This window comes from Vulpes vulpes, chromosome 7 (assembly GCF_048418805.1).
Source record: "Vulpes vulpes isolate BD-2025 chromosome 7, VulVul3, whole genome shotgun sequence".
Taxonomy (NCBI): domain Eukaryota; kingdom Metazoa; phylum Chordata; class Mammalia; order Carnivora; family Canidae; genus Vulpes; species Vulpes vulpes.
Genome location: NC_132786.1, coordinates 19,750,191 through 19,776,480, shown reverse-complemented (window position 1 = coordinate 19,776,480; position 26,290 = coordinate 19,750,191). Strand labels below are relative to the sequence as shown.

General features: G+C 48.6%; 2 protein-coding genes across 6 annotated transcripts; one reads left to right on the top strand and one right to left on the bottom strand.

The window, feature by feature from the left end:
- Positions 1-98: 98 nt before the first annotated feature.
- CHPF2 (chondroitin polymerizing factor 2) lies at positions 99-12,072 on the bottom strand. Of its 4 annotated transcripts, XM_025993773.2 has the most exons (9): positions 11,578-11,777; positions 9,776-9,916; positions 7,512-7,575; positions 5,992-6,239; positions 5,736-5,834; positions 4,029-5,334; positions 3,031-3,595; positions 2,263-2,445; positions 99-1,548 (listed from the first exon to the last, which is right to left on the bottom strand). In XM_025993773.2, exons 6-9 carry the CDS (start codon positions 4,313-4,315, stop codon positions 241-243), a joined length of 2,343 nt encoding a protein of 780 aa, XP_025849558.1. In that variant the 5' UTR covers positions 4,316-5,334; positions 5,736-5,834; positions 5,992-6,239; positions 7,512-7,575; positions 9,776-9,916; positions 11,578-11,777; the 3' UTR covers positions 99-240. The 4 variants fall into 4 exon arrangements, with proteins under 4 accessions (XP_025849558.1, XP_072619245.1, XP_072619244.1 ...); XM_072763144.1 differs by lacking the exon at positions 5,736-5,834 and having other exon boundaries at positions 9,838-9,916; positions 11,578-12,072; XM_072763143.1 differs by lacking the exon at positions 5,736-5,834 and having other exon boundaries at positions 11,578-11,973.
- Positions 12,050-26,290, top strand: ABCF2 (ATP binding cassette subfamily F member 2). Of its 2 annotated transcripts, none has more exons than XM_025993776.2 (15): positions 12,050-12,291; positions 12,952-13,150; positions 17,626-17,838; positions 18,324-18,506; positions 18,590-18,761; positions 19,899-19,994; positions 20,807-20,909; positions 22,088-22,183; positions 22,347-22,466; positions 22,554-22,643; positions 23,002-23,112; positions 23,725-23,787; positions 23,973-24,101; positions 24,777-24,980; positions 25,662-26,290. In XM_025993776.2, exons 2-15 carry the CDS (start codon positions 12,994-12,996, stop codon positions 25,797-25,799), a joined length of 1,875 nt encoding a protein of 624 aa, XP_025849561.1. In that variant the 5' UTR covers positions 12,050-12,291; positions 12,952-12,993; the 3' UTR covers positions 25,800-26,290. The 2 variants fall into 2 exon arrangements, with proteins under 2 accessions (XP_025849561.1, XP_072619246.1); XM_072763145.1 differs by having other exon boundaries at positions 12,291-12,502.

Here is a 26,290-nt window from a genome sequence, read left to right as displayed (position 1 = left end):
GGAGGAAGGACAGGGGGAAAGCTGTGGGTCCCTCTGGGAAACCCCCCCTCTGTCCCAGATTCTTCTCTTTACTCCATTTTCCCTAGACCTAAGAACAGTTTGGCAGAAGACGCTTTTAATAACATTTTCTTATTAAAAAAATACAGCAACAAGCTCTCCATCTGTCCATCCATTTTGCCTCACCCTTCCCAAGGCTGGCAGACAGGGGAACTCCACGGAGGGGCAGGGCCCCGGGGCCTGCTACGTGCTATTGGCCTGCTCCTGCTCAAACAGCGCCATGGCCAGCTGGGCCCGGCCCCCCAGCCCCTCCAGGTTGCTGAGGCGGCAGCGGTGGTAGAGCTCCTCGCTGAGCCGTGGGCTACAGTCACGCAGGGCGAACTTCTGCACCAGCCCTGGCTCCACGGCCCGGAAGAGGTGGAGCCCTGAGAACCGGAGGAAAACATCCATCACCTCCAGCCCCTCCAGGGCTTCCTCCTCTTCCTGGCCTGCCAGTTCACCAGCCAGCCGGGCCCGGGCCGCCAGGTAGTCGGCATTGTAGAAGCAGCCCTCCGCAGAAGCCTGTCGGTCAAACCTGCCTCCTACTGGAGCCCCCCGGGAAGGGTCAGCACCAGGAGGGGACGGGGGGTCAGCACCAGCTCCTGGGGGCCCTGGGGGAGATCTCTGTGGTGCCAGGGCAGGGTTGAACTCCTGGAAATGCACTGGGAAGAAGGCCTGCCAGCCCGAGATGGCATTCATCCGGCAGCGGTTGAGGACTTCGGGCCCAGGCCTGGTCCACACGGTGGTGAGGAAGAAAAGCGTATCCACGGGGTGCTTCTTGGAGACCACGTCCATGAGCCGCACCTGGGAAGGGGCCTCTGCCCGCACAGCGAGCCAGGCCAGCCTGGTCCCAGGGTACCGTCGCTCTAACTCAGCCGCTGCTGCCTTCACCCCAAGGAATGGGTCTGGGGCCCCTCGGCCACCTTCCCGAGGTCCATAGACCAGCAACAGGGTAAGCAGAGCGTGCTCTCGAGGTTCCAGAACACCGGCTGCAAAGGCCTCCAGGAAAGCAAGGGCCGCAGTGGCTTCGGCTGCCAGGAGCGGCAGCACCAGCTGCACACGGGTGGCCTCAGTGACGTAGGGCATGGGCAGGATCTCCACCCGGCTCAGCGGTCGCAGCAGGCTGACCCTGCGCGCCAGGGCCCGCCGGTGCCCGCGCTGCGTCACAGCTTCCAGCAGGAGGTCCAGGGTGTACTCCATGCCCCGTGCCGGGTCGAAGCGCCGATAGCCATTGAGCAGCCGCTGCTTCTGAAAGCGCAGGCGGGGCTGGTAGCGCCGGTTTAGCTGCTCCAGAGCAGTCTCCACAGCGTCACCCACATCTGCCCTGTTGGCCCCCTGCAGTGGGCACTTGGGGGACCCGTCTGCACAGGAGAAGGTATGCTGCTCTGTGAAGTAGTCCCAGCCCAGCACCTCAAATCGGGAGTGTGGTGTGAAAGGGGCCGGGAGCCCAATGGGCCAGCTCAGCCCTGCCTCGCCCTCGGGGGTCAGCATGGTCAGGTTCTGGATCTGAGCCTAGGGTGGGAGGGACGCACAGTTAGTGCCCTCTGGGGAGTCAGGGCTTGACCCGGCTCTAGCATTCTGGGCTCAGAGCTCTGTCCTGACTCTGTCAACACGCAGTGAGGTGCCCCTGCACTAATCGATGAATTCCCTTTCCATTCTTGTCTGTAAAATGCAGAAAGCATATGAATCATACATACTTAACACAGCTGCTGTGAAAAGGACGAGGTGGGAAATGTGCTTTTGCAGAGGTTAGAGCCCCGCAGCCCTTCTCTCTCATACCCACAGTACACCTTCCTCATCACGGCACCTGTGCTTTCACCCGCACTCCACTTCTCACAACCCTCACGATCAACTGGAGCATTTGTCCACATCTACCCTTGGGCTTTTTAAGGATAGTGCTGGAATTTAGGGACTTCTAGGCTTCTGCTTCTTCAGGGCAGAGGCATTATGGGAAAGGAACTAAAACAGTCATGTCTAAGCGCTGTACCCAGCCCCGGTCCTCAGAGTGCATCTGCAAACCCTTTTAACTGCATCTAAGTTGTGCCAGGAGCTTCTCTTATGGTTGAACTGGGTCCCCATGGGCCCCTCCTCCTTGGAGTTGTTTAAACTTAGGTACGGTCGGCCTCCTTCTACCTCATCAGCCTCCCTGTTCACTCAGCTGCCCACTCACTGTGACCCTGGACAGCTGAAGCTCCCTCTGACCTCCAACCATGGACCCAGGCTCACCTGCAGTTGTTCTATCTCGCCGTACGCTCGCTCCAGCTCCAGAGCGCTGAAGCGTTTATGGAGCTTGTACATGAGGGTTCCCTCGGAGACGGGGTGCACTGCAAAGGCACTCAAGAAAGCCGAACTCCCCTCCTTCTCAGGGTCCCTATTTTTGGCCAGTTCAAATGAACGATACTGCTGCCCCTAAAGGGACCAATCAGATCAATCAAAACCACACATGGAGGGCTGCCTATCCCAACCACCCTTAACCGGACTCCACATTCACACCTGTTGCTGCCACAGAATGGGGATGGGAGGGTGGGGAGCAGGAGCTCACTCCAATGTCCCCTTCTACTTGGCCTCTCACAAGTTTGGGGAAAAAAATCTGAAGTAGGCAATTAAAGATGCCCTCTTTGCCCAAAGAATCCCACTTTCTCAAGAGAATGAAAGCCATGAGTCAGAAAATACCCCCACTACTCTGGTTTACCTTAGCCTCTCCAGGACAGTAGCCATCTCTCAAACATTCCCAGATCATTTATGACTGTGTGTGTGTCAGGAGAGGGGGCAAAGGGCAAGGGGGCAGATGGGAGCACCTTTCTACTTTGCTCAGAGGGTCCCTGAGAAGTTGCCACTTTTGACAGTCCCAGGGTTCTAAGCCAGGGTCTGTGGCCAGGAAGGACAATACCCCAAGGTGCTGCTGGGAAGGAGCCAGCAGCACCCACCCTGGAGATCAACCACTCAGATACTACAAATTGTTGGGGACCGAGATTGACTTGAAAGGGCCGTCACCTGGTGCTGTGAGACACAGCCGATGCCCAGAGAGTCGATGAGGCAGCGGCCAAGCCACTCATCAGGACGGGCACTGAGAATGTCTCCTCGGCAGCCATCCAGATGTGGCCGCAATCGAAGCAGGAGACTCCGTGACAACAGGTAGCCAAAGCCCCCATGGCAGTACCGGGCCTGCTCGGCTGCGCCAATAAACTCCTCTGCTCGGCCCAAGTACAGGTCTTGGTTGATGCTGAGATGGCCTGCAAGGGCTGCCAGGCGGGGGGCCTGTACATACGTGTCATCCTGCATGATGAAGAACCAGTCGTAGTCGGCCCCAAAGTGTGTGTGGAGGTGGCGCAGGGTCTCTGACATGAGCCAGGCTGGCCGTTCATCCCCGTGCGATACCACCTGCATCCCTGCAGGAGTCCGGGCTCCTCGCTGCCCCGTGAAGTACAGTAGTCGAGGGAAGTGGTGGGCCACGGTACGGTTGACAGCCACAGCCAGAGTGGATAGGGTAGCCCTGGAAGTCAGCACAGCCACCAGCAACCGCTCCCGAGAGCCCAGCTCTGTCTGGATATACCGAGTCCTATGGAGGGACCAACATGCCAAGGGTCAACTCCTTGACCTTTAGGATCCGGCATATATATTCCTCTAGGAATGAATGAGCTAGGGTTGAGGAGGGAGGAGAGACCTCCTCATCAATATTAATGAGCTACTACAGTGAGCATCCACTGACACTGGAATTCATTTGGGGAGGGGTCTACTAAGGATGGATTAGATGGTTGGTTATTAGATGGTTAGATGCAATTCCTGTCCTGTTTCAGAACATCCAATACTAATTTAACGCTGATGGGTGAGACCTTCTCAAACCTAAGAAGGGAAAGAAGAACAAACCGTGATGGGTAATAGGGTAAGGAATCACTCTAGGAACCTAACATTATTACCACTGAAGGCAGAGGCAAGGCCTTAGAGCCGCACTGAAGTGGCATTTGAGGACCATGTACACACATAGCTCTCACCTGAGCACCTTCTTATAGGGCTTGTTGGGATCCCTGTAGTAAGGGACAATCCGGGGTTTGAAGTCTTCATCACTTTGGTCGAGTCCAGTTCTTGAGTCTGGATTATGTGGCACTCCTGGTTCTCTCACAGCTTCTACACAAGGATCTTCTCCCTCACCCTGGATCCAGGAAACCCGCAAGAGGCTCAGGCTGCATCCCAGAGACAGCCCTAGGATGAGGGGCAGTGCTGGTCGCAGCAGAGCCAACAGGGAGCTCAGTCGCATGGTGGTAGGCCCTGCCATGTGCATGCCCCAGAGGGCACAGCCTCAAGGATCAGTCAATAGGTTGATGGGTGTCAGGCCAGTAGCAAGCCTATGGTTTTAACCAGGAAACCTGGGGGCAGTGAAGTCGACAACAGAGCAACAGAGAAGGAAGGTCTGCTTCTAGTCCCAGCATCCCCAGGAAGCGTATGCCTGGGCTTTAGTCCTCAAGGTGCCATATTTAACCCTCAGCCTAAATGGCAATACACATTACAGTCAATTTCACCCACTAATGGCATTATGGTCTGTCTTCCAGAAAAAGGAGGAAACAAACTCAATCCTGACAAATCTAATGCAAAAGGGAGAACTACACACATCCATAGACTGGATCTAAGGTGGGACAGCAGCAGCTGATTAAGAAGGAGTTGGGGAAAAGCGCATGCTCCATCAAAATAACAGCCCCAACTACAAGAGCCTGCCTCAGTTGGCCTTCTTCAAAGAGCACCTCGCTGGGCGCATGTTTCTCACTCGATTTACTGAAGAAGCTGCTGACTAGCTACTGAAAGGCCAGCACTGCGGAAGGGTTAAGGGCCTCTTTCTACTCTACTCCTGAGTTTAGTTAAGGGAACACACAGCTGGAATAACCCCTCCTCCCCAGCGAGGGTGTCCAGGAGCCGCCGGCATGGTGCAGAGTCCTGCGCACCCCCAGGAGGTGGACAGATACGGTGACTCAGCACTGAGAGCCTCTCAGAGGAGCACAACGGCTGATGGAACCATTTTGCAGGGCAATTCTTCTCTGAGGCCCAGCTGCTGAGAGGCTGGCGCCGTCCACTTTCGTCTGAGAGGAGACAGGAAGCAAATGACAGTAACTCTGGCTGTGTACGCAATTCGGTGCCTGGCTTTACCGGGGCCCCCAGGTACCCAAGCCAAAGCCAAACCAAAGTGGGAGGACGAGAAGCAGCTAGAGACAACACCGGGGTCCTGTGACCTTCGGTCCTTCGGACGTGACCGCTGCCCGGACCAGGGCCCCTGCTCTACTTCTCGGCGACCAAAGACCAAGTCTAGTCCTAGAAGGAAGGCCCAAAGCGAGTTTTAGCCGTTAGTCTCAAAACAGAAACAAACCGGCTGCGTCACGGAGCTGTCGAGGAGGGGCTGGGGGGCTCAGCTCGGTTTGCCGGTTTGCTGGGGTGGAGGGACGCAGGTCGCGGTGCGGGAGGACGGCAGAGGCCGGCGGGCAGGGTCGGCATGCACACCCGAGGCCCACGGGGGGAGGCCCTGCAGCAGGGCCAGGAGAGGCGGCGGACCGGTAAAGCGCAGCCAGGTGTGGCCGAGGCGGCCAGCGCCGTCCCGGGAGCGGGAGCGGGAGCGGGAGCGGGGGCGAGGGCGTGGGGGCGGGACCTGCTCCTGCCGTCTGGGGCGGCGCCCCGGTCGCCCCCGCAGGGGCAAGGGTGGGGAAGGGGGAACAGACCCCAGTGCCGGGCCGAGGCGCCGGTTCCGCCGCTGCAGCCGCTGCCACCTCACAGCCCGGCCCGCGCCTTCCTCTTCCGCTCGCCGTCAGTCCCCGTCTCTATGGCGACCGCATCCGGTCGCGCGCCCCGCCGCCGCCCCTCGGCGGTCGCCCCGCCCCTTCCCCGCACTGCGCAGCCGCCGCGGGGTGACGTGGCTGCCCTGCCGCGCGCCCGCCCCCCGCAGAACCGGCGAGCGGCCCCGGAGGTGCGCCGCACCTTCAACCTCAGCTTTTGTCTGCCTCGGAGACAAAATGTGCCTCGCCTCAGTGGGCGCGCTTCTGCCTCCTGGACGACTTCTCCCGTCATCCGCTGAGTTATTTCAGAAATGTTTGCTGCTTGCTTGCTAAGTCGCGGACCCGCGTTGAAAGTACGGAGCGAACAGGTGGTAGACGAGCCGGGCAGGGTCCCTGCCCTCGGGGAGCCGAGAGCGGGGGGAGGCAGGCGTTCCACACACACTCCCATGCCTGAAATATCAACAGGTAGAAATGAAGTCGCAGCCTGTCACGGGTACCGCCGCAAGAAAGTAGAGCCCAGCGGAAAGGCACGACGAAGAATTAAACTAGATGGGGGATTTAGGAAAGCTGAGATCCCAAGATTCAGTCAGGTACCTTGACAGAAAGTGGAGAGTTTTCCTGTGTAGGCCCTAAGAGAGGAAGGATGCTGCCCCAGGGAAGGCTGGAGGGCAGGCGGGGCCTCCCAAAGACCACCGCGGGTTCCCTACCCGGGAGGCACATCCCTAATAGGCAATCTGCGAGTGTGTGCGAGCGATCCTGTCCTAAGGTTGAGGGTAAGAGCCAAGAATGCTAGGTGTCCTGCACTTTGCAAGACAGTGTCGCACAAAGGATTCGTTCAGCCCCCACAGCTTTCAAATATCCTCCTAATAAACATTCATGTAAGCGGGAGGGGGGGTGGAGGGGAAAGGTTATCATTAACTAATCCTTGAGCCTGTGTTTTATATATAGAAACAAAATAATTTTGCAGGGTTGTAATATGTGCTGAATTTTCAAGAATGTAACCATTATGTAAATGGAAGGGAAATAGTACTTTGTTTCATTCAGGAATTTACTAAGTTACTGTTTTGGAGAACTGTATCAGGGACAGCAGTGTTCTCCTGGTGTTCAGAGTGTCTACATTTGTACTGTCACATGCAAGATGATCCTATATACAGGTACAAACATATGACTATGTTTTCTAGCATAGTGAAATAATTACTGGAAAGGATTTCCTTTTCTTTCTTCTGTTACAGTTAAGACCCATTTAAAAAAAAATTACGGGGATCCCTGGGTGGCGCAGTGGTTTGGCGCCTGCTTTGGCCCAGGGCGCGATCCTGGAGACCCGGGATCGAATCCCACGTCGGTGCATGGAGCCCGCTTCTCCCTCTGCCTGTGTCTCTGCATCTCTCTCTCTCTCTCTGTGTGTGACTATCATAAATTAAAAAAAAAAAAAATTACGTGTGTAGGTTATATCACTTTTGAACTTATTTCAAATAGTAAAGGGGGGTGTTATTTTAAAGGAAAGTTTGCTATTAAAAGGAAATATTGGGGCCGGTAGAGTTAAGAACCACCATTCTAGGAGGTATATAAGATAGAAGTTACCAACATTTGTTTTCCTTTACTGTGTTTTGGTCTCATCCTTAGTTAGACTGCAATTTGATCTCCCCTGGGCAACTGGCACATAATAAGTGGTAAGTGAATGATTTGTTAGAATAGACTGGGAAGCAGAGTAGGGATGCTCACCTTGACCCTGGAAGGTACAGGTTCCAGACCAGCATCGTCCAACAGGAATATAATGTGAGCATTCCTGTCCAACAGGAATAAAATGTAATTTTAAATTTTCTGCTAATCACATTTAAAAAAAGGTTAAATTAATTTTAATAATATATTTATTATATTAAATATACCAAAATATCATTTAAACATGTAATCAATATTAAAAAGTTGAGGTATTTTACATTTTTTCCACACGCCATCTTTTTCGTTTTTTTTTTTTTTTTTGCTTTGTTTTAATTCCAGTATAACATATAATGTTATATAAGTTTCAGGTGTACAATATAGTGATTTGACAATTACATACATTACTTAGTGCTCATTATGATAAGTATACTCTTAATCCCCTTCACCAATTCCAGCCATCCCTCCCCCCACCTATTTTCAGGTAACCACCAGTTCTCTGTAGTTGAGTCTGGTTTTGTCTTTTTTGTTCTTTGTTCCTTTATTTTGTTTCTTAAATTCCACATGAGTGAAATCATCTGGCATTTATCTTTCTCTGACTTCAGTTAGCATTATATCCTTAGATCTATCCATGCTGTTGCAAATGGCAAGATTTCACTCTTTTTTTGTGGCTAATATTCTACTGTGCACATGTATCAGATTTTCTCTATTTATCTGTGGACACTTGTATTGCTTTTGTATCTTGGCTATTGTAAATAATGCTGCAGTAAACATAATAATGTTGTGTATATCTTCTCGAATTAGTGTTTTTGTTTCCCTAGGTAAATATCCAGTAGTAGAATGACTGGATTTAATGGCTTTTCTATTTTTAATATTTTGAGAAACCTCCGTACTGTTTTCCACAGTGGCTATACCAGTCTGCATTGCCACCAACAGTCCACAAGAGTTCCTTTTTCTCTATGTCTTCACCAACACTTGTTTCTTGTATTTTTTATTTTAATCATTCTGACAAGTGGGATAAAGGTTTTGATTTGCATTACCCTGATGAATAGTGATGTTAAGCATCTTTTCATGTATCTGTTGGCCATTTTCTTCAGAAAAATGTCTGTTCATGTCTTCTGCCACTTTTAAAATTAGATTATTTGGCGTTTTGTGGTGTTGAGTTATAGAAGTTCTTTATATATTTTACATATTAACCCCTTATTGGATATATCATTTGCAAATATCTTCTCCCATTCAGTTGTCTTTTTGTTTTGTTTATGGTTTCCTTTGCTGTGCAGACGCTTTTTATTTTGGTGTAGTCCCAATAGTATTAATATTGCTTTTGTTTCTCTTGACAATGGAGACATACCTAGAAAAATGTTTCTATGGCTGATGTCAAAGAAATTACTGCCTATGTTTTCTTCTAGGGATTTTATGCTTTCAGGTCTTACATTTAGGTCTTTAGCCCATTTTGGGTTTATTTTCTTGTACCATGTAAGAGAGTGATCCAGCTTTTTTTTTTTTTTTTTTTTTTTTTTTTTGCATGTAGCTGTCCACTTTTCCCAAAACCATTTGTTGAAGAGACTTTTTCCCATTGCATATTCTTGCCTCCTTCATCTCCACATGCAGTCTTTGAAACCGATAGTTATTTTACACTTACAGAGCATCTCAATTCAGACTAGGTGCATTTCAAGTGCTTCACAGCCTCATGTTGCTAGGGACCACCATGATGAACAACACAGTTCCAGACCCTTCTCCCTTCTAAGTTACTATCTAGGTAATTCTGGATGAGACATCTCATTCTTTGGGTCTCAGTTTCTTCATATTTTATTTATTTTATTCATTTATTTTAAAAGATTTTACTTATTTATTCATGAGAGACACACACACACACAGAGAGAGAGAGGCAGAGACACAGGCAGAGGGAGGAGCAGGCTCCATCCAGGAAGCCTGACGTGGGACTCAATCCCAGGTCTCCAGGATCAGGCCCTGGGCTGAAGGCAGCGCTAAACCGCTGAGCTACCCGGGCTGCCCTATTTTATTTTTTAAATAGGCTCTATGCCCAACGTGGAGCTTGAACTCATGACCCCAAGATCAGGAGTTGCATGCTTCACTGCTGAGCCAGCTAGGCACCACTGTTTCTTAATATTTTATTTTATTTTATTTTTTTAAACATTTTATTTATTTATTCATGAGAAACATAGGGAGAGAGAGAGGCAGAGAAGCAGGCTCCATGCAGGGAGCCCGATGCGGGACTCAATCCCAGGACTCCAGGATCACGCCCAGGGCCGAGGGGAGGCGCTAAACCTAAACCGCTGAGCCACCCAGGGATCCCTGTTTTTTCGTACTTTATAAATAGAGTCCAGACCAAATGTTTTTCCTTCCAGAAGTGACCTGTGATTTTTCATACTTAGCCAGTTCTTTTCTTCTCCTCTCTACCCACATCTCTCTTCCATTTTCCCATTCTTTCCCCATTCCAGGTCTGTTCCCTGCAAAAGATCAAAACCCTAGGTGAGAATGGCAGAACTTCTACATGGCCAACAGTTCTAAGCCACTCGCTGTGCTGAGGGAGACTCTGCCCAGCAACTGCTGATCATGGGGAATCGTTGATGTGATTGGTTGCTATGTGGGTGGCTTCAGAGAAGTAACTAGTTAATCTTTCTCTGGCCATCCCAAGCCATTTTACAACCCAGAAGATTCCAGCCTCAAATCCTAGCATTGTCTTCTACCAGCAGGGCTGTTTTATTAACAGCTCTGTGTTTTTGTTCCTAATCTGCAAAATGGTTTGTAAGTGTCGGTGTGTGTGTGTGTGTGTGTGTGTGTGTGTGTGTGTGTGTATTAAATGGGATATCATAAATATAAGAGCATAATAAACGTTAGTTCTCTGTAACCTGTAACTTGCCTGTAACCACACATTTTAATGAGGCTGGGAGAGGGAGACATATTGTTGACAGTGCTCCCAAGAAGCTATGTGCTTGGATGAGTGATTTTATGTGATCCACAACCATATTTAACTTCTTTACTTCATAAAGAAGGGCTTTGCAGGGGCACTTGGGTGGCTTAGTTGGTTAAGCATCTGCCTTCAGCTCAGACCATGATCTTGGGGGCCCAGACATTGAACCCCATGTCGCGTCAGGGCTCTCTGCTCAATGCAGAGTCTGCTTCTCCCTCTCCCTCTCTGCACGCTCTCTCTCTCTCTCTCAAATAAATAAATCTTTTTTTAAAAGGCTTTGCAGTTAACAATTGTCTATGTTCTTTACCTAAAGCAATGCTTTTGCCGATAGTAGATGCTTAATATTTGTTAAATGTATTAAGTTAAATAAATATCTAGTGCATACTTCCATAAAGATTCTACTAGTAGCAGAATTCAGCCTAGCAGAACTCTAAGTAATAATTAGCCTATTAAAAAGAATTAAATTCTAATCTAACAACTACATGAGGTAAATACTATCATTCCCATTTTACAAAGGAGTATGTATTTTGCCCAAGGTCACCCGCTGTAAAGGTGGGGTTTGAATGAAGCTGTCTGCCCCCCAGAATCCACTCAGTTATGCTATGTCGAGTGTGGTCCCCATCTAGGTACTCCAGCAACGTGCATAAGCCACTTCTTTCGTGGCACTTATCACATGAATGTCATGGTCTCTTTACTTTTTTTTTTTTTTTTTTTTTAAGATTTTTCATGAGAGACAGAGAAAGAGAGGCAGGGGGAGAAGCAGGCTCCATGCAGGGAGCCGGATGCGGGATTGGATACCAGAACTTCGGGATCACTCCCTGAGCAAAGGCAGATGCTCAGACGCTGAGCCACCCAAGGATCCCCCTGTTTTTGTTTTAAACAGAGGTGGGGGCACTTTTGGAGAATGTGCTCAAAGGGATTAAAAGCTTCATTCGCCTCCTCCAGCTGTGTCACCGACCCTGAAACACCAACGATCAGAAGCCGGGAGAAATAACGGATCACAAAGGGTCTGCCTTCTATTTGAGGCTACTAATTTAGGATTTACGGTGCAGGCGATGAGAAGCCCGTGAAGGATTTTAAAGAGTAAGACTCAAAGAGAAAGTGCAACGTTCCACGTGTAACTAGTGACACAGCTAAACTCAGGAAAGGGGTCTTTCTTCTTTCTTTCACCTTCAGAGCTCTTACCACCAGACTTACATAGCCTTGATGAAAATCAAACCATTCTGGAGTGTGTAGGCTGAGCGGCCAAGGTTCAGGAGCAACGTTCGGCACCCTTCAAAAGTTTGGTTAACACTGGACCAGCCTCTAAAATCTCGGTTCCATAAAACGAGGACGCCTTTCTCTCAAGAGGAATTCCGTCCTTCGCATCATCCTCGTCGCGACGTGCCTCTTCCTCCGCCCCCTCCTCCCAGTCGCCTCACTCTTCCTCCTCTTCTCTCCCCATTGTTCCGAGCCGCTCCCCCCTGACGCATGCTGGGAAGGGTAGTCACTCTCCCTGCTCTTTGGGCCGGCGGGGCGGCCCTATAAACTCAGTATCTGCACAGAACGCCACAGATTCTGCGAGGTGGGGTAAAGCCTGGAAGGCCCACCCCCTCAGCCGAGGAGCAGTCTGGGAGTTGCAGTTTCTAGGCCCCAAATCGCGCAGGCTGGCTGGGGCTCATGGACTCTAATTCCGCCATCCTCGCGCATCCTGATGGCGTCACGCGGGCCCGCGAGGCCCCTGCGACAGGCTGTAGTTCTCGAGGAGGGGTCTCCGCCCTAGCCGCCGCGACTAGAGAACAACACTTCCCAGGAGTCTGCGCGGCGGCGCGCCGATAGCCGCGCGATGCCGTGATTGGCTGGTGAGCCGGCCGCACGCGGAGGAGCCCAAGGAGCAGCTCTGTTGCGACAGAGGCCGAGCGGCGAGGCCCAGTGAGTTGGGGGAAGGGGCGCCGGGGGGAGGGTGCTGGCCGGTGAGGGGGGGGGGAGGGAAGAAGAGAAGAGGGAGGAGGGACAGAGTCGGGATGGAGGAGGCTGCGGAGAAGAAAGGGCCGAGGGAGAGACGCTGACGGGCGGGGGCTGGGGGAAGTCCCGAGGGTAGCGAGTGAGGAGACCCCGAGGGGACTCACCGAGGGGAAGACGAGTGCGTCCCGGGAAGAAGCTGGGCCCGAGGGCTAGGTGGTGTGGAGGGGGACCACGGAGCGGAGGACTGAGGCGGACGGGAGGAGGAAGCCCGGGAAAGTGAGGCGGCCGGCTGGAGCGCCGAGCGCCAAGTTGTGGGGAAACCGGAGACGGGGACCTCTGCCGAGGGGGCAGAACCTGGTCCCTAACTGGAGGCCCTGAAAGGAGGAGCGTTTCCAGAGTGAGGCAGTCCGTGGGGATTGGTGGACAAAGCCCGAGGGAAGAGATGTTGAGATTAGAAGAGCGGCCGAGGACTAGAATTGGCTTGAGAGACCCTGACAAAATTTGGAGCGGCTAGGCATGGGCGGAGCTGGGTATCCGAAGCTTGGTAGGGAAATTCCTGAGCGGGATGGAGCAGGGCCCAGGCGTTCTACCGCAAGTTCAGGATTTGGGGTGTTTGCCTTTCCTCAGACTCCCTGTAAGAACACTTTCGTACCCCTGTGGTTCATCACCATGCCCTCTGACCTGGCCAAGAAGAAGGCAGCCAAAAAGAAGGAAGCTGCCAAAGCACGACAGCGGCCCAGAAAGGGACACGAAGAAAACGGAGATACTGTCACAGAACCACAGGTGGCAGAGGAGAAAAATGAGGCCAATGGCCGAGAGACCACAGGTGAATTGAGGGAGATGAGGGTTCCTGGGATGGTTGCTACCACTTAAATGATGCCCAAACTGGAGTCAGAATCCTGATGCCGGAGGGTGGAGGGGGAGAGAATTGGAAAATACATATTTGATGCCACGGAACTTTCCATGATGAACCAAACTGATAGAGTTGGAGCTTGTGCTGTCTTGTTATTGATCAGGGAAACTGAACACAAGGTTCTCACAGACCCAGTGGGAGACAAACGTTCAGGTATTGTGCTACCTTGCTGCTGGGTGTGCTAGCCTGAAGAAGAGGTCAGTTCCTTGCCCCTTTGCTCAGTTTCCATTTCTACACATGGCGGTCAGTGTGCCAGGTTCTTTGCCACATCATACCTCCGTCCTTCCAGGGGTTGTGACTCTACCAAGAGAGAAACTTATGAATTGCTTTATGGATTTTTCCTGGGAGAGAGCTGCTTTTCTGTTTTTTATATCCTGGGAGGTTATTTATTGAGCACTTCTCAAATGTTAGACACCATGCTACATAAGTGATGCACTTTGAACAGTCTGATAACGTACAGCCAAGCTAGGGAAACATGACTGTGTGATACTGAATTTCCCAGGCCTTTGGCAGTCTATTCCTAGCCTTCTTTCCTGCCCCTCTGAAAGCTCCCCAAACAGACCTAGTCCATCCAGACTATTATTGTCCCTTGACTAGTCGTGATATATTTATCATTTTACACTCAGGTTCTAATACCACAATTTTTGTGCTGGCTATGCATGACATTTCTCCCAGGGCCAGCTCAGGATAGCAGAACCTTTCCCATCAGACCTGACCTTTAAAATAGTAGCATTCATGATACCCTGTGCTGTCATATTTTGTTACTTTTTATGTTGTGTCTTCTGTTCCTTCATCCAAATTGTTTATTCTTTGAGTGCAGGGACCATGTATCTTGGGTAATACTTTTTTGTAGGACTAAACTTGCAGATGGAGATACTCAGTAAATGTTTGAAGAGGAGAGCAAAATTACTAATGCAAGTCATAACAGATAGGAATTCAGAAAAGGGGGAATTAAAAGTGATTGAAAGGAGAGAGTTAAATGGTAGGAATTGTATCCAAAATAGGAATTATGAGAGAAGGTATGCCTCGGTGGCTCAGTGGTTAAGCATCTGCTTTGGCTCAGGGCGTGATCCTGGATTCCCAGGTTCAAGTCCCACATTGGGCTCCTTGCGTGGAACCTGGTTCTCCCTCTGCATGTGTCTCTGCCTTTCTTTCTGTGTCTCTCATGAATAAGTAATAAAAAATATATATTTTTTAAAAAGAATTATGGGAGAAAGCTGGTGCAGTAAGGTCAGGCCATGGGGAAGTTTTGTTCCTGGCTAGAGTAGTAGAGGATTGTCAAGTGAGAATGATGGGAATGAATGAGTTGGCTGAGTTGTGATCTCTAAAATAGGGAAGCAGGGTTCCCTCTAGGCCCTCAGGAACTGTGATGAAGCAATATCCATTATCAGCTCTGCAGGTATGTCATCAGCTCTTTCTGGCTGAATTGGAAAGGTAGCAAAATGAATCCTATCTGAGATTATTGTCCACTATTCCCATTACAAATTTCTTGTTCACTTTTGTTTCTAGGAAAGTAGGATTTCCAGGGCACCTGACTGTGGTATCCCCATCTCAGTAATAGGAGAACATTGGTTTTCACCTTGCTTCCTCAGGGAGCTGCTGTTCTGAAACATGACATCTGTTTTCTTTCCAACCCTCTTAAAACATTTCTTCATGCCAGGGACCTGTGTCATTTCTGCTCTGTCTCTCAAGACTGGGTCCTCTCTCCTTTCTGAGTTTGAGATCACTAGGTGCTGCAGGTCACCATTCTCCAACCTTTGCTGATTGCCATTGTCTCATAGTCCTTAAGTAGTAAGTTATGGAAAGATCGGAATAAATATCAAAGAAAGGGACCTCTGGAAAAAAAGAAAAAGAAAAAGAAAGGGACCTCTGACAGCTTACCCTTCTTTAGAATGTGACTTCAGGATAGACACAAGTTCATCCTGTCTTGAGGAGTGAGTAGAAATGGACTTCTTGTGAAGTCTATTCTCTCTGATGTTTATTCCAGAATCCCTTTTCCATTTTTTCAGTGCTGTTCGCTTTTCTTTAAGTGACAGATGTTTCCTAGGATGCTGTAGGCTCAGAAAATGAGGTCTGTATTAAGTCTCTTATTTTTTTTAAAAGGTTTTATTTAATTATTCATGAGAGAGACAGAGAGAGAGAGAGAGAGAGAGAGAGGGGCAGAGACACTGGCAGGGGAGAAGCAGGCTCCATGCAGGAAGCCCAACGTGGGACTTGATCCCGAGTCCCCAGGATCACGACCTGGGCTGAAGGTGGCGCTAAACCACTGAGCCACCCGGGCTGCCCAAGTCTATTACTTTTGAAGGTTGGGAGGTGACTTGGGTCCTAGATGCTGTAAATTAGAAGAGGTCAGGAGAAGAGGGTATATAGCTTTCTCTTAATTTTGATCTTCCTTTTGCCTGAGCAGATGGAGATCTAGACCAGGGATCGGCAAACTTTTTCTATAAAGATCCAGATAGTATTTATAGCTTTGTGAGCCATATGGTCTCTGTGCAGCTATTCAGCTCTGCCATTGTAGTGGAAAGCAGTCACAGGTACTATGCAAATGATGAATGTGGCTGTGTTCCAATAAAACTTTATAAAAACAGGCAGTTGGCCTAATCTGGCCAGCTTTGTTTTAAGCCACACACACACACCCAAGCTAAGAATGATTTTCTACTTTTTTTTTTAAGTGGTTACTTTTAAAAGTCTGGATTTTGCCACTTGGCCCATAAACCCTGAAATATTTAGCATCTGACCCTTTAAGAAAAAGTTTACCAATTCCTGATCTAGATCATGAACTCTTCTACTCCCATCTTCTCAGCATCTAGAATAGGGGTTGATATGAAGCGGAGATGTGGGAAGCCTGATAACCACGTAGAAAAGAGACTGGAAGTTCCTTTATTCAGTGAAAAAAACTTTGATCTCCAGTCAAAAAAATACTCATCAAGCACTTATTTATAACACAGTGTACTGGGAACTGAGGTGGACACGAAGTGCCTGCCATCTGTCTAGAGGAGCAGTCCCTGCCCTAAATGTTGGCTCCTTGAAGGTAGAGCAGGGTTAGCACCATGGTGGGTAATGGCATGAGCACTAGTAATCGCCTGACAAGATGCAGTATTCAGAGAGTGACCAAATCTAACCACCACACACCCTGTCTTGGAATTGCCTGCCCCCAAGGAGAGAGCTCTCTCCACCCCTTACTCCACCTTTCTTCCTCCTGAGGACAAACACATAGTCTTTTCTCATTTCAGGGATTCTGTACAATTGCTAAGGGAACATAGGTGAGAATAACAGGCTAATACATCAGCAAATTCTTGTAGTAGTGAAACCTGATGCATAGTTCCTGACTCCTTCCCAAAAAAAGGTAAATAGATCCCCTTATTCTCTTTTGGAAGAAGCTTACCAGGACTCCCTCTACCCCCGTTTCTGTCCCACTTTGTAGGTACTTTCCTTTATGGAAAGGTAGTATAGTGACATTGTTAAGATTACCTGGTTCAGATTCTGGCTCTGTCACTAACTAGCCTTTTTTAGCTTGCCTGTGTTATTTAACCTCTTCACTTATAAAGCAGGAATTATAAGTATGTATCTTATGTGTGTTGTAAGGATTAAGTTAGATGGAGAATGATGATGTAGCACGGTCTCAGGTACAGAGTAAACTCAATATTGATTAGCTATTAATAGTACAGTTCTTCTCAGGCTAAAGATTTATTCATGCCTGAAAAACCACAAAGGCACAACAGCTCATGGTCATTTTGTAACTCTGTAACCCTCCAGGTTTGGGCATCTGGTTTTCCCAGCCTTGGCTCTGCCTGTGTTGATCCCTTTGTACATTTTCTCACACTGGTCTCTTCTGTGCTGTTTAGAAGCATATCTGGAATATGGAATTCTACTAGGTCATGGAATAAGAGAATTGGCAGTCTTCTCTAGTATCTTCATTTCTTTTGGGTTTTAGGACTAATTCTTTAACACATACATATGAGGGAAAATTGGGAGTTCTAGCCATTACCCTCATGTATTTGTCATTTAAGAACAAGAGAAGTTAGAATTAAAAGAACAAGTTGTGAAGTAAAAAGCAGTCCATGAAAGGAGGGTATTAGGACAGATCTATATACAATGTACACACTCTAAAGCTTGTGAAACATTTGAGTCAGCTCCACTTGATCCTGAACCCAGGTCCTCCAGGGCATGCCTTTTTCAGCATTTGGGTCTTTGTATGTTAACATTTAGTTACCTAAGTAAGGGGCAAAAGCCACAGATGCCCAAACAGGGACTCGAACAGTGGACCCTCAGTTTAAAAGTCTGATTCTCTACTAACTGAGCTGTGTGAATGCTCTTTTAGTGCATGGCTTTTAGTGCAAAGGCAGGGTTGGTCTTACCTTCTTCCCAAACTTCTTTTCTGTCTCCAGAATTGGATTTGCTGACCAAGGAACTAGAGGACTTTGAGATGAAGAAAGCTGCTGCTCGAGCTGTCACTGGTGTTCTTGCCTCTCACCCCAACAGTACCGATGCCCACATTATCAACCTCTCCCTCACCTTTCATGGTCAAGAGCTGCTCAGTGACACCAAACTGGAATTAAACTCAGGCCGTCGTTATGGCCTCATTGGCTTAAATGGAATTGGTGAGGCCCTTGGAAGGCGAGGTGGGAGGTATCTCTCCTTGGCTCGTCTGTCTCTCAGCAAGTATTTACTTAGCACCAGCTATGTGCAAAGCAAGGAGTTTACAATATGGGTGGGAGACCACATATGTCCAGGGAAAAGGAGCTAGCAGTACAGAGCAGTATGTGGTAAGTACCACATGAGCAGTTTCAGACAGTAGGTGCTGGAGAAGTGGGCGGGAAGGGCAGGAGTGGTGGTGTGTGAGGCCACTGTAAGTGAACTGACTTCACCAAGGAGGGGTGGGACAAGAACTGATGGAAAGTTGGAAAGGTAGCCCAAGAAAGCAGGGGGTGGGGGTAAGTAATAGTAGGATTTGAACAAATGAAGGAAGTAAGGTACTCAAAGTGGTGAGGTCATGGTTTGGCTGGAGTGGAGGAACTGATACAGGGGAATGACAGACAGAACTGTACTGAGTATCCTCTTCCCATTCTTTACCTGCCCTTCTCAGGAAAGTCCATGCTGCTCTCTGCTATTGGGAAACGGGAAGTGCCCATCCCTGAGCACATTGACATATACCATCTGACTCGGGAGATGCCCCCTAGTGAGAAGACACCCTTGCAGTGTGTGATGGAAGTTGACACCGAGCGGGCCATGCTGGAGAGGGAAGCTGAGCGGCTGGCTCACGAGGATGGTAGGGTTCCAGACCTAGGGGTGGGTGTGGGCTTCCTCCCAGGAAAGGCCCAGGGAGCCTCATGAGCCATTCACTGCCCGTAGCTGAGTGTGAGAAGCTCATGGAGCTCTACGAGCGACTGGAGGAGCTGGATGCTGACAAGGCGGAAATGAGGGCTTCCCGGATCTTGCATGGACTGGGTTTCACGCCTGCCATGCAGCGCAAGAAGCTGAAAGACTTCAGTGGGGGATGGAGAATGAGGGTTGCCCTCGCCAGGTGAGTTCTTCCTCCTTCACCCTCTGTAGCTCCCCATTTCCCTTAGGGTTGAATGCTTACTCCAGTGGAACTATTTAGAACAGAGGTCAGTGATCAGTAAGTGCCAGACAAGACGTGACAAAAATACGATATGAAGGGGGGTGGAATGCTTGGGTCAAGGAGTGAGCTTCCTGACCAAAGTGATCATTGTTGGATTTCTGTTTGAGAATCCTAGGATCAGCCCGAGGTAAGATGTTAAAGTAGGTCCATTTATTTCTTCCCATCCTATCTTTTTTTGTGATTTAGTCCTTCTAATCCTTGCTATGTAAAGATAAAATATTAGGCAGCTATTAAGAAATGTGTCCTTAACCCTCTTGTGACCTGGACCCAAAGCAAGTTTATACAGACCCTCAAGTTTATCATTCCCTCAACAGTCCCCCCAGAAAGTCCCCAGTTAAATAGGTGGCTTCCTCACCCCACTATTCTAAGTGAACTGGTGAGGTTTGATAACCTTTAGCAAGACTACCTATATATGCCCTAGACCATGAAAGCAGTGATTCCATGTGCTAGTAAGGAATAGCTACCTCTGGTTCACCTAGGGAGCTTTTAGAATTAGACTTCCTAGCTGCTTCTTTATATCTGTGCAGTTGGAATACTGGAATTTGGTGCCTAGAAATCTTATTTCTAAAAAGCTCTGCAGTGTGGTAACTTGCAGGTATGGGAATCAGTGCTATACCCTTGTTTCTGCTGACTGGGATTCCACCTAAGAAGAGAACATTTTTTGGTCTCCTTGCTGGCAACCCCATCAGATAGATTTAACTTGAATACTTTTTGCTTTAGCAATTTATTTCCTCTGTCCTTTTGTCTTCCCGATGGTCACCAACTTCAGCGTAAGACTTGGAAGACTTGTAAGGACTTTTATAACCTTATCGTCTAACTGTACCATCCCTGTGCTTCTCAGCCCTGTTTTCTGCCCTTTCATCCCAGCTCTTCAGCTCTGGTTTATCTCCTTGTTCTCCCCTTTCCTCTCAGGTATAGACCTAGAATTGATTTCAAGACTCAAGCCAGGCCTGACCAGGGTTGCAGGTAGCAGGCAAGGCAGTCCTTCCTGTGTAGCACCCAGCAGACTGAGGGGCTGTCTCCTTCCCTATCTTTCAGAGCCCTCTTCATTCGGCCCTTCATGCTGCTCCTGGACGAGCCCACCAACCACCTGGACCTCGATGCTTGTGTGTGGTTGGAAGAAGAATTAAAGACGTAAGGGGGTGGGGATGGGAGTTGGGAGTGGGCAGGTCCCTGAAGGGGGAGTTGAGCAGAGTCTAAAGGAAATGGATGCCTGGAAACCACAGTAATAGGAGAGCAGTGAGAAAAGGAATTGATACAAGGCCAGGTGAAGGCCAGATTGAAAAAGTGGTAAGCACCTTTAGGGCAGGCCATTTTGTTTGATTGGTTATTTTTAGCCTGACATGTGTGAGTTGTTTTTTTAATTTTCGTGGTTCTTCCCATTTAAAATACAACACCTTCATACTTCACACTTGTTTTTAGATAGTATCTTTCTCTTAACCGTATTTATATACATCATGTAAAGAGGGGACTCCCGCTTAAGGTCATGATGCAGTAACATATGGCTAAAGAGCTGAATAACCTGGAATATTGAACCAACTCTGAGAGCAGGCTTTTAGTGGTCTCTGCAATCACTTGGTACCATCTTTGAAAAAGCAGAGTATGGTAATTTTCATCACACCTGTTCGGTTCTTCCCACTCACGGTTTTAGAGACATTCATGGATATGGTTGTGTACATAAGCTTATTTTTACCATCACTGTTAAATCTCCATTCTGCTGAAAATTAAAACAGAAGAAACTCAGACTGAAAAAGCATCCAAGTGTCATTACAGATGGATTGTGCCCTGGTGGCCTGGGTGGTTGCTGGGAGCTGGGAATTGGCCGTTAAATCTAAAGGGTATTCAGGTGTAAGGATGCGAAAAGATGAAGGTTTTCTGGGTCTCTCAGTTCTGTTGTGGACCGTCACGGTTTTGAGCACCTCCCTGACTCTTCTCCGGCTTTACAGTTTTAAGCGCATCCTGGTCCTCGTCTCCCATTCCCAGGACTTTCTGAATGGTGTCTGTACCAACATCATTCATATGCACAACAAGAAACTGAAGTATTACACGGTGAGTAGGCCCCAGCTTCTCCACAGCACCCTCTCTACTTATCAGCTCCTTGAAGCTCTCCTTTAAAAAAAAACAAAACAAAACAGACTTAGGAGCCGTTTTCTACCTATTGCTATAAAAAGATGTGGACAAGGAGTCCTGCAGCGTGTTCTATTTTAGTCTCAAAGTAGTTGCTCTCAGGTTGTAGGCCATTGATTGGCAGCCTGTGTACATGATGTGTATTTGCCTTATGGTAAAGAGGTTGACTTTGCATGGTGCCCAGGCAGGCCCTACTGCTCCCTGCCTTCTTGAATAACTACTTGACTCTGCTTCACGACAGCACATTTACACCTCCTTCCATGGAGAATAGGAGTCAGGATTTCAATAGCTCACTTTTCAGCCTTTTCATTTTCTATATTTCAAAGAAAGAAAGAAAATAGAAGTCCTTTTCATCTATACATACACTCACTATGGGAGTATTAATAATTTCTTACATAGTCTTCCAGAGATTTCATGTATACTTGCAAGGTTTTGTAGGAAATTTCATGTATACGTATCACAGCTGTAATGTTAATAATTGTTCTCTTCTGTAGATTGCTTTTACATTTTAGTATGTCTTGTAGTGCTATCCATATAAGTATGTATAGAGCAACCTCATTCTTTGCTATAATTACCTAATATTTCATTATGTAGCTATCTAGTAACTTATTTGTCAGGCCCCTTTTGATTAATATTTATGTCAAGTCCAATTTTTTTCAGTTATAAACCATGGCAGTCCAATTGTGCAGTGCTTGCTGGTCCTAAATCTGATTGGTCTACTGTCTTCCCTTCTGGGTGCAGTTTCTATAGCCTTTATGGGGCTTCAGCCTCTAAGTGGGGTGAGGAGTGCTCTTGGAAGGCTGTGAGCCTCATGATACCCGTATGGCAGTTGTGGTCAGGGCTACTGCTAGTGCTTTGGGTGTCTTTATGGCTAACCTGAGAATTTGATCTGGAGTCCTGCTCTAAGCTAAGAGTGAGGAGCATTCGATTTGAAAGATCTCAGATTCTAGGTTAGGGTATACTTTGTTAATGTACTTCCTCTTTCCCTACTGCAGTCTTATACCCAGAGTCAAGTCAGATGCCATCCCACATCCCCCTAAACCCTGAGAACCAGGACTGAGGTTAAAGCTGCCTGCCTTGCCTGGCACATTTCTCTGCAGGGTAATTATGACCAATATGTGAAGACACGGCTGGAGCTGGAGGAGAACCAGATGAAGAGGTTTCACTGGGAACAGGATCAGATTGCACACATGAAGGTAGAGCTGAGCGCACATTCTCCAGGAGAGTTGGATAAGGGTATTTGGGAAATTTAGGGGTGCTGGAAGTCAGGAAGAAGTTGTCATCAGTATTTACCCCACATTTAAGATGAGTCATTTTGTACCTGCTCATACTCCATGCCCCCTTTCTGGTCTCTTTCAGAATTACATTGCTAGATTTGGTCATGGCAGTGCCAAGTTGGCCCGGCAAGCCCAGAGCAAGGAGAAAACACTACAGAAAATGATGGCATCTGGACTGACAGAGAGGGTCGTGAGTGACAAGGTGGGTTCTCCTTGGGTAAAGTTAGTGCCCTAAGGTGAGGTGGATAAGACACAACATAACTTAATAAATGCCCTCTTCTTTTCCTAGACACTGTCATTTTATTTCCCACCATGTGGCAAGATTCCTCCACCTGTCATTATGGTGCAAAATGTGAGCTTCAAGTATACAAAAGATGGGGTGAGTACTACTGTGTGGTTGGGAGGCTGGGGTGCATTTTACAAGATAAGCTGGGAGAGTCAGGAATTCTCTGTGAACCCATCCACTAACCCACGCGATACACAGGATATTTCAGGCGTAGTAGCTTAGGTGCCTTGTCCAGCGTCTCACAGTGGCCCCTTTTCAAGTACTAGGAAAGAAAACTCCTCAGCTGAGTTGGTGGGTGGAGCAGTGATTTGGGATTGGCTATGAGAGCTACCTCCCTCCTCCGCACTCCCACCTCTGGTGGTGACTGGGAACATGGTGGGGTTGGTACACCAGCCAGATAGCTTAATGGATAACCTAGCCTTGTATCATCTCTCTCTCACACCCACCTCAGCCTTGCATCTACAATAATCTAGAATTTGGTATCGATCTTGATACACGAGTGGCTCTGGTGGGGCCCAATGGAGCAGGGAAGTCAACTCTTCTGAAGCTGCTAACTGGAGAGGTACAGTGTTAAGTTGGGCTGTGGGATTTCTAAGAGTAGGTGCTTACTGTGGGGAAGAGGGAGGGTGTGCAGGGACCACTACACTTGGAGGGTCTGAGCACCCTGGTGGTGAGTGAGCTGGCTTCAGGGATGGGGGATGTCACTGGCAATGCTGAAGTTTAGAGCTGTTTTCTTGGAGGGAGGGATGGGAGGATGCATGTGTGAAAGAGTGAGTGAGAGAAAACATGCATGTGCCTTGACATTTTTTCTTGTTTTCAGTTAGAGCATTTAGAGGAACATCTGCATTTAGAGATAGGTTTTTGTTTGAAAAAACCTATGTTGTATATACGTCCAAGGTGCGTTCTATAGCAGACATTTAATTACTAAGTAGATGGTGTTGTATGCATCTTGGCTTTCCCTTGAGAACATCTGTTTCAGTATAGCTTGCTAAATATTTTTAGAGTGGCTAGAGGTGATGATACAGGCTGTGAAGTGATGATACAGATTCTGTTTAGGAAGTTATACATCTTATTCAGTGAACATATGTTTATTTTCCTATTCTGCCTATGTCTGCTTTTGACTGTTTCCCTTACTATGTGCTTATATTTCCACCTAATTTTTTTTCCTTTCTAGCTACTACCTACTGACGGGATGATCCGAAAACACTCTCATGTCAAGATAGGGCGTTACCATCAGGTAAAGTCCTTGGGGTATGGGATGGTGCCCAGGATGTGGGAAGGGGGCTGCATGTGACCAAGTCCACTTTTGCTGACTTGAACAGGTACCTGGGTAGAGGTAGAGTTACTCAGCAGTTAACCCAGGAGGGTTCCTTTTGAAGTGGGACACTAGTCACATCTGAGTGGATTCTTTTTTTCTTGTAGCATTTACAAGAGCAGCTGGATTTAGACCTCTCACCTTTGGAGTACATGATGAAGTGCTATCCAGAGATCAAGGAGAAGGAAGAAATGAGGAAGATCATTGGAAGATATGGTCTCACTGGGAAACAGCAGGTCAGTAGGAGGGAATGTGGGGACAACCCCAGATAACTGGGAGATTGTGGCTAAGTGGTCAGGGAACACTGTCCTAATGACCCGGGTTTGGGAACTATCCCAAAATCTCCCCCCCACCCCTTTATTTTTTAAAGTAGGCTCCACAGCCATCATGGGGCTTGAACTCATGACCCTGAGTTCAAGAGTTGTGTGCTCTACTAAAAAAGTGTCTTCCTTTGATTCTAATATCCAAGAAAACCCACCAGCTTTCCTTTGCCCTAGTTACAGGTATTGGAGTATTGGGGTCTGTCTATGAGGGAGCGGCAGGGATAGCATGCCAGTCTCTGACATGCTGTTGCCCAGATTAGTGAGATAAGCCATAGTGCTTGAGGGTGAGGGAAATTGAAACTTAGAAAACGAGTTCCTGGAATTAAATTTGGATTGAGGATCCACCGGATTGCTCCACTTAGTTATGATTTAAGTGCCGAGAGGGAGCAAGAGGTCTGGCCTAAGTGATGGCAAGTGCTTCGGGCTCCCTCATTTGTCCCTTACAGGCCTGAGAGGCTGGTAGCTGTGTCACCATCTCACTCTGACCCGTGGAATGGTGATAGCTGTAACGGAGAAGCTGTGGGGAGGGGCGAGTCACGCGGTGTGGCTGGAGTAACACCGGTTCTGTAATGTCACGGCCCCGCTCAGGTGAGCCCAATTCGGAACCTGTCCGATGGGCAGAAGTGCCGAGTGTGTCTGGCCTGGCTGGCCTGGCAGAATCCACACATGCTCTTCCTGGATGAGCCCACTAACCACCTGGATATCGAGACCATTGATGCCCTGGCCGATGCCATCAATGAGTTTGAGGGGGGTATGATGCTGGTCAGCCATGACTTCAGACTCATTCAGCAGGTGAGGCCCCTGGCCGAAGCGGGAGTAGGAGCAGAGGGCATTGGAGAAGGTGGGCTGGAATGCAGCGCAGCTGGGGCACTTAAAGCGTATTGGATGTGGGAGGAGGTCTCAGGGCATAAGCAGCGTCATGAGGACCAGATTTTGTGGCTCTCTGAGAAACTTAGAAACCCCTATTGGAAATACTTCCTTTTTTTCAGTAGTTACTTGGGGATGTTAGCCTGCTTGGCATTCGGCATCATTAGCCAAAGTTGGTGAGGGAGTTGGGTCGAGAACAGGGTGCCTTTACCACTGCCCCAAGATTCTTCAGCACAGAAATAGCAGTATACTAAGGAGGATTTGGATTGGAGGGCTACCACCAGTCATTGCTGGAAAAGCTTCATTTCTCTGAAGCTTTGGGAAAGAGGAGGTGGAGAAAAAGCTGAAGGTGAAGCCTCTCAACAGATCTGGCCCTGCTGGGGAGCTGGAGATGAGACACAGCAGGTCCTGGCTTGGAAGTGTCTAGGCCTGCTGCTTACAGTACCCTTGGGTTAGGCATCCCAAAGAACCTAGAGACTGTGAAACTGTGAGCTGGATATGGGGCTGAGCGGTGGAGGTTTCTTCCTGGATTTGCCTGGCAGTGGTCTTCTGAGCAGGGACAGAGAGAGTGCTGCAGGATTATTAAGCCTAAGATTTGCTTTCTAGGTTGCACAGGAAATCTGGGTCTGTGAGAAGCAGACAATCACCAAGTGGCCTGGAGACATCCTGGCCTACAAGGAGCACCTCAAGTCCAAGCTGGTGGGCGAAGAGCCCCAGCTCACCAGGAGGACCCACAATGTGTGAGCCCCTGCCCGGGCTGGGCTGGGCCTCTGGGGCCACACTCCTGCATTGCTGCAATACCGCTCCCCAGCCCCCTCCCTGCCCCCACCTGCCTTAGCTGCACTCTGTGATCTTATCTACAGCTGGACAGTACCTGTCCGTCTCTTGTCCTTCCAGTTACTTTTGTCCATGTCTGGACTCGGCTGGCTGTTCTGCCAGCACCTTGCTGGTTACTGACCTGATAGTGATGCAGCCAGAGGCACCTGAGGGTTAGCCCAAGGGCCCACATCCTGGGTTGGCCTGTGAAAGAGCTTAGGGTCCTCGTCTGGGTTTTGGTGATGTTGGAGGAATATTCCCCAGCCCACCACCCCCATTCCTTTCTGCTTCTGGTTTGGAGCTCTGGACCAGGGCTTTAGTCCTGGTCGGTTTTTAAATAATTATTTAACAGTGTAACTTTTAGACCTGCGTGACATCTACAAAGTGTCCAATAAAGAAAGAAGAAGCCATGGTCCCTA